This window comes from Rhopilema esculentum, chromosome 19, assembly GCF_057945365.1.
Source record: "Rhopilema esculentum isolate cy_ngs chromosome 19, ASM5794536v1, whole genome shotgun sequence".
In the NCBI taxonomy this organism is placed as follows: Eukaryota; Metazoa; Cnidaria; class Scyphozoa; order Rhizostomeae; family Rhizostomatidae; genus Rhopilema; species Rhopilema esculentum.
The window spans coordinates 4022706-4030611 of record NC_142833.1 but is presented as its reverse complement, the minus strand read 5'-3'; the positions used below and the strand labels follow the sequence as shown (position 1 = coordinate 4030611).

Here is a 7906-nt window from a genome sequence, read left to right as displayed (position 1 = left end):
GTGTAAATTGTCCTTAAAAATATTTCTTTTGTTGTAATTTTTCATCTAATCTGATCAGGCACCGCGCAACCATTGGGCTTGCAGAGGCTATAGCCCCGCCCCCTGCTTTTTGCAATAAAAGGAGAGAATTTTTTTTGGAAAGTTTACTCTAACGAAACTTTATTGATATCTTCTCTAAATCAGACGGTTTATGAAATTCAGTGGAAATACGCAAGTATTTTCTAAAAAGGGCGTCGTATGGAATTTTGGAGGGCGTTGCCTCAAAATTTTTCGATCGTGCCTGTTTCAGCCCCCCCCCCCCCCACCTTCAGATTTGTACGTGATGCCTGATGATGGTAATGTTCTTACAATGCTCTTAGCGAGGCAACATCAAAGAATAATGCAATTTTGTGGCCACGCGGTTGTTTTCATACAATATGGAATTATTCTGAAATTTAATGTAATGAAGAATATTCACAATTTAGTATTTTGAATATACTCAGCCTCCAAATAACAATAATATTTTCAAATATCATTTTCTTTTCATTTTTTAAGAAATCTGAAATATATCCTCTACTTACAGTCAATTTTTGGAAATGTAAGTAGGTTTAGTAGTTCGACCCTCATCCAGCCAAAGTCAGACAGCAAAAAGAACATGGGTTTTAGAGAAAAAACATTCTAATACCGAAATAATCTGAATTTCAACCAAGGTCACATGTTTTACAACTGTCTGAAGCAAAAACGAATTTTTATTATCAGAGTAAAATGCAAATGAATAAAATTTTATTGAGTAAGAGTAGAAATCAGAATACAGCAAGAAGTTTTTAAATATCAATAAACTGAAGAACAGTGGACATACCAACCTATATTATAGCTGCAAATGTAAATATCACCTAAATCAAAGTGTAACGATAATATAGTTAGCAAATAAATTTAGTACCAGAATGAAAATATAATAGTTTGATTGTTAAAAACACGACGTTTCGAGCATGTACTCGTTATCAAATGGCTAGAGAAGAAACGAGCCGAACAAAGAGAAGGCGAGATTCGATATATAGAGAAGAATGCGAGATGCGACACAACCGAAAAAAAAACAGAATAAGGGAATGGGGGGAAAGTAAGGAGAGTAAGATAAGAGAAGGAAATAGATATAAAAAGAAATTATTGAAGAAAATTAAAATGTTTATTAAACGGAAATTAAAAATTAAACGTTTTTCCAAAGTCTTCCGTTTGGTGGCGTCTTGCGGTGCATGCAATAAGCCAAGGATGGACATGTCGGCAGTAGAATGCTTGGAGGAGTTAAAATGTTTAGATCTGTTCCTTCAACTCATTAGAATGTTAAAATGTTTAGATACATCGATGACATCGTCGGAGCGACATCTCTTCTTTATTTGTTAACTACACCAATAATTTTCATGCTCGCTCGAAACGTCGTGTTTTTAACATTCAAGCTATTATATTTTCATTCTGGTACTAAATTTATTTGCTAACTATATTATCGTTATTCTGGAGGAAGTACCACACGCAACGTACATATTTAATTGGATAAACCAAAGTGTCTTTTGTTAGAGGGCTGGTGGAGCATTTTCAATCAGTGAATACCGGATGGAAGGTTTTGCTACTTTTTTGAAGGTCCAATTTTAAAGGCTTATTTTCAATGTCATTTCAACAACAGTTGTAAATATCAACTGATCTTTTTTACATCAGAAAGAAATTACAATATACATCCATTAGGGATGGATGTTTATATTATAGTACTAAAAGGCAGGGTTGAAACTCCTATTGTTCTAAGTTGTCCTGTTTTTGGGGGGGGGGGGGGGTTTCCTGTTTCTCTATGAATAATTTTGGAAATCTTTGTTTTCAACGAACCATTCTTTTTGTTCTGTGCTCTCAAATAATGGTGCCCTACCAGTTTTGCTATTTTTCTACCAGAGTAAAACTAAGATTAATCCTGTGCGATTCTTTTTCTCAAACTTCAATAAAAATTCTTTATTACCGGCATTGGCGCAGAATCTATTGAAAAATTAAGATTTGTTGTTGTTATTTTTTTAAAGAACATGCAAAAACATGTAAAGTAGTATCTGGCTCATTAGAAAAGAGAAAACCCTCCTTGGTTGTCCTCGTTTCCGCTTGCTGTAAAACTGAAACTGAAACTCTGGTTGCTTTGGGCTTGATTTTCTTGGCCAATAGAACAATTTGAGAATAAAGAGAATCCACTGGAATCGCCTGCTTCTGTTCCTTGTTTTTCTGGTTAGTACGAATGAAAAATAGGTTAATTCTTACACAACACAATTAAAGATGAAATTTGTTCAAAAAATGTTTTTTTGTCTTGTTTCGTTATAGGTTATCCAATAAACAGAATAACTGCCATTCACAGATCTCTAATCGATGAACACGTAATTCTGCCCCAATTAGAGCCCTGTGCAAATAGCCGTACTTCCCCATAGAACCATTCCCTTCCACAAAATAATTTCACTGTATATTATCAAGAAGCCCTTTGATCCAGAATACATTTTATAAAAAACCATGTGATTGAAAGGAATGTATGTCTTTCAATTGATAAGATAAAGAATTTTGGAAAGATTAAACTTTCCTTTTGTACAGGGAGTTGTAGCTAGTTACAAATTGATAAAATAATATTGTAAGCAAACTGCAAATGGTACAATACCTTCTGAGGCACTGGGCCACTGAAACGGGACTGGTTGGCTGTTGCCCATAATTTCATCTCTCTAGAAAGAAATATTCATTGAAATGCATAACCTCGAGTATTATCACTGTTGAATTCGACTTTCTGTAGGTTTTCCTTTAGAAAGAAGCATCTGGAATGCTGAAAGTTGTCTAAAAGATAAAGCAACTACCAAAGACAAGGAATGCATTCTAGCAACTTTATTGAAAGCTTTGAATTATAAATCTTTGAAATCTGATTTTAAATCTGTTTTAAAGACAAAATGGAGTTGAAGAAGATTTTGAAAGTAACTCAATATTGTTTGAATTTTTGAATTTAACAGTTTGTGGAGACTAGTCTTTACTGCTAGGTATTGTGTACTTACCTTTGAAGCATCGCCTTTTTATTCATTTTTGTTTTTCATAAAAGTTTCTCTAGGTCGACACGGAAAACAATTATTTTTGATGTAAAGAATAAATGAATAGTTTGAACTTTAAATGTATAGAATGTGTTTAGTTGCATACCATATCAGGACTCTGTTGCTCATTGCACGAATTTCCAAACGAGAAAATGGAGCCACTGTTGAGAAAGGAATCCGAGGCTAGGAAATTACCAAATTCTGATCTTCTTGGATTTTCTGGCTGGCTCTAAAATAAGCACAAAAGAAAATTACCATCTTTCTTTCAGATCCTTTACACTTGTAGACACAATGGAAACTCAAAGATGAAAACTTCTGTGATGTGCAGAATCAAACTGGAGAATAATCATATTTTGTTTAAACATATCGCAGACTACATTTAAAAATGACAAGTAAGAAGTTATAAACGAACAACAAATCATGGCGGTCTTTGATCATCACAATACAGTCTGTTCTTGCTTTATATGTTTTGACTATCCAAATGACAAGGCCATCAAAACAGCACCGAAAAAACTCTCTATCAAACAGATTCTTATTCTTATTCAATAATATTCACATATTCAATAATATACAAACTTATTCACAATAATACAAATTCATAAGTTTTAAAATTCATTTACCAGTCGCTGTTTCCATACTGTATAACAAGCAGGAAGATATTCCTTCTTAGTATATTCCTTAAGTTTAATTTATTTTGAAAATTTTATCTCGTGACATTGGATTCTCGTCGTCGCATGCTTTATTCCTGTATATCTTTCGTAACAACACTCATTGCAAGATTCACAGATTCCGGCGGACAGCCTATCCTGCGGTTCTTCCTTCTTACACACAGGAAGATATTGCTGGACCTTTCAACTAAGTAATCTATTGTCAAAGTATCTTAAAAGCACATCATAAGGATATGTTTATAAAGATACTAACCATGTTTGCGTCACTTTCTTCAGAAACTGTTTGATAAAACATTGGCCTGCTGTTCATAATAAACCCATCACCAGGTGACTTTGTAAACTTCTTCATGTTTTCTTCGTGAAGATCAATGCTCAGATGAAAGGGAGAGCTGAACTCTTTCTGCATCTCAGAAAAATTCTTTGAAGCAGAGTCCCCAGTCCGCGAGGCAACATCTAAATCACTTTCCTTTGACTGTTGATCTGTCTGCCTTGCAGCTGTAAACAATTACAAAGCCCCATAAAAGTGATAAATGAAATTTTCATAAAGATACAATCTTATCCGTTTAGTAATATTACAGTCTTTAAAATCTCTTTTAAGGGCGAAATAATTTGAATCAAAGCATAGTCCTGGCTCATAATTATTATTGACGTATTTTGTTATACTTGTTGCTATAGATACAGCAACTTAGCAAGTATAGTACAATTTAACAAATATTTTGGCTTCAGTAGTACATACTGAAATCATCACAATCAAAGACAAAATTGTCCTTCTATTATGACCCTGTTTTCTTTCAATGTTTTACTGCACCCATCCTTAGACAATCTAAAGTACCCTAAAACTGATGTTGTTCTACAACTGTTGATAATTTGGTTATCTTGCAATTCGACAGGGAAACAACGATCAAAGAGTAACAAGCGAAAAGTTACACAATAGGTTACAAAAACCTACTTGGAATACACTCTGTGTTGGTTATATCGAATGGCTCATTCAAGTGGACTTCATCAACTTCTTTGAGACTTTCAAGAGACTTTCTTCCAACACTGGGTCCTGGTGATGTGTTAGCAGCTTGAGGGTCACTTTCCAAATCTAGATGACTTTTGTCGTTTAATGGGGACAGACCAAGACCAGTTGGACTCCTTTGCTGTGCCACTGGTTTTCTAGGGTAAGGCAAATTGTTCCTTTTTGAACCAGGAGAACCTTTAGTTGGTGCTTTCATCAGGCATCTGTCACTTATAAGTGGTGCTTTTTCCTCTATTTGTGCAACTGATTTTGTATGAAGATTATCAACGGCTTTGGGAAGATTTAACGACATGGTAGGAATTCTGAGAGATGTTAATTTATCATCTAGCAGCGAAGAGCTTTTTCGCACTGGCATCTGCAAGCTGAAAGGCTGCATCTTTGGAAATGCAATATCTGGCTGGCACTCCTGATCTGCATCGACCTCTAAAACAGAGCAGGTAAAAAGAACTTAATGACTTAATGGGAATCTTCTTAGGAACTTCGGCAGTGGGTTAATTCTGGCCTTTGACAAAGAGAGGTCCCAGGCCTGGAGGGGCAATTGCCTCCTTAGTTAGTATGTTAGAAAGGATCTTGTGGGCAAAATATTTGACATGGTTTGTCAGTCACCTGGTATTAGAAGGCAGTATATACTCGTTTCTGCTTACCTTTTCCCATGTTAGTCTTGCTTGGCATTAATATCCTAGGCATTGGTGGCATTTGTGGCATCTTTATGTTCATGAATCGATTACCTTTATAATTCCCTGACTCTGAGCTTGACCTAATATTCAAAAAGGTCTCTTGTGGCTGTTGCTTAAGAATGTCTCTGGAATCATGTGTCACATGACCAACATTCTGATCCTTAAGGGCTATTTCTCTAGGAGATCGGTTGGGCAACGTCTGCATGGTGGCCGATTCACTGCTGCAAGTAACATCACTGAGTTGTGTTGTCTCTGGTTCAAAGACAAATGTTTCACAATCATTGTCAAAATGTATAGCAACTATGCACCTTTGTCTGTTATGTTAGGGAGGGACCCTTACATGGGGGAAAGAGATAGGCTAATAATAAAGAGAGTTGAGGGTAAGCTTTTTAATTTTGTTTTGAAAGAAGACAGGCTGGAAAACTCTGTAAATCTTTTTGCATCGGACTTCATTAACAGGAAGGACTTTTTTCACCCTTTTGATATATTTTCACCCTGTTGAACTTCCTTATCAATATCAGGAATAAAATGTAGGGAGGGAAATGGCTTTACCAGAGAAAATAACCCATAATTAAAAGCAAGAGTCAAAGCTATTTGGTACCGTTTTTATACTTTAATATGGATTTTTCTGAAAAAAAGAATCAATTGTGAAGACAGTCATGGATGTGCAATATTTCTGCTGTGTGTATTAAAAAGTATAGTTTTCAATATGAGAAATATATTGTTACAAGTGTCATACTTTGGTGTGATTCTAATTGTTTCTGCAAAGCCACATTAACCCTGTTTTGCAGTTCCATCTCTTCGTTAGAAATTGCCTCTAGTTGTATTTTGTTTGTTTCAACAAGAGACTGATGCTTTGATGATTCCATTTTGACTTTAGCCCTGCATTCTGTTAAGTTAGCTTCAGTTTAAAGTAGTAGCAAGTAGCAGAACACAAAGGAATAAACCTGTGTTTATTCTTTCTAACCAAGTTAATTATTGTGATTTCGGCAATGATGTGAATCTGACAAAATTGCTTTATTGTGGTACGTAGGGAGCTTGCACGCTCGATTGGCAAGTGTTAAAAGACAGGTGTAACAAAGATGGAAATGTTTGGAAAAACTTCGGTAGACACAAGGTTCGGCATGTATGAAATTTGATAAAAAGAGACAATTGCATTTGTTTTAATGCTTTGTTTGCTATGAAGAAAGAGTTTTGTATGACTGATCGATTTTTTCACAGTCTGTAAGCTATTTTAAAAAGGTTAGATATCTTAATCGAGGATGCAGTGGAAATAAGGATTTTGATACAGACTGTAGACATTTGAATCGAGGAAAAACTTTGCAGATATTTCAATGTTACGAAAGGATACATTGCCAATATCATTTCAGCAATTCTTTTTCTGCCGTTTTTCTTGGAATCTAAAGCAAAGGCAGAAAGAGCATAATAATTATTGTGCAATCAGAATATATGCAAGAAGTAACGTTGAAGTTAAACTGAAAGCAACATTGAATAAAGAATAAACAGTATTTTAAACAGAAAATGGTTCTGAACTTATGACACTACTGCACTTAGGTAGAGCAACTGAAATTTTGCACAATCCAATTTTCAATCGTGTGTAGCAAAATATTGTGTGTGGTTTGAATAGAATAAACGCTGCAATCAAGTTTGTACAAATATCACTGACACAATGGGCTCCAAAACAGGTGGGTAAGTGGGAGTTAGGGGCAAGAAAAAATTTAGCACCTATAACAAAAGATTTTGTAAAAAAGCTCTATTGTTTGCAAAAAGTTGGGGAGGCATGGCTCTCGGCCCCCCTTCGTCGGAGGCCCTGGATACTTAGCCAATAATTATACCTGTCGAATATGACAACAAATCTTAGCCAATAATTATTTCTTGACTTTCAATCTTATCTCCATAATAAATGTCTTTTAAGGCTTTCTAATTTTCTCTGGACCAAAATTATGTCTTTATTTTTGGATAACACTTAAATTTTGAATATAAATTTGAAGATTTTGGCTAATTATTTAAAAACTTTCTAATGGATAAACGTTGATGATAACATCAGCCCTACGAAACTTAAATTAGACGACGATATTACAAGAAGACCGCAAAACGTACACAAAGATTGCAATATTTCTATATTCTGTTTTCTGTTCTCAGGGACAAGTATAATTAACCTTTCTTGTATGTTACAGATAAATATCCAAATAGTATTTGTTGGAATTGAAAGCAAATATGTTAAGATATAATTATTATGTATACTTGTGTTACAATACAGTATCTATAGGCATCTACAATAAACATTAGTATAAAACTAACCTCTTTTATTTATTTCTTCATCAATGCTCATTTTCATATCTTTAATTCTTGCAGATATTTCGTGCACTATTGAATATGTAGCATGCATTATAAAAACTGCTATGATATCTAAATTGGACGATTATTGATTCAAAAAAAGTACTTGAGCTTGATCACTGCTTATAGGACATTGATTTT

The 7906-nt window shown here is 34.6% G+C and overlaps 1 protein-coding gene across 1 annotated transcript; it reads right to left on the bottom strand.

The window, feature by feature from the left end:
- Window positions 1-2037: 2037 nt before the first annotated feature.
- LOC135688498 (uncharacterized) lies at window positions 2038-7789 on the bottom strand. The gene is made up of 9 exons (XM_089114083.1): window positions 7730-7789; window positions 6780-6828; window positions 6168-6310; window positions 5396-5680; window positions 4680-5174; window positions 3984-4225; window positions 3169-3291; window positions 2648-2708; window positions 2038-2226 (listed from the first exon to the last, which is right to left on the bottom strand). The coding sequence occupies exons 1-9, from the start codon at window positions 7764-7766 to the stop codon at window positions 2069-2071; spliced, it is 1593 nt and encodes a 530-aa protein (XP_088970209.1). The 5' UTR covers window positions 7767-7789; the 3' UTR covers window positions 2038-2068.
- Window positions 7790-7906: the final 117 nt, after the last annotated feature.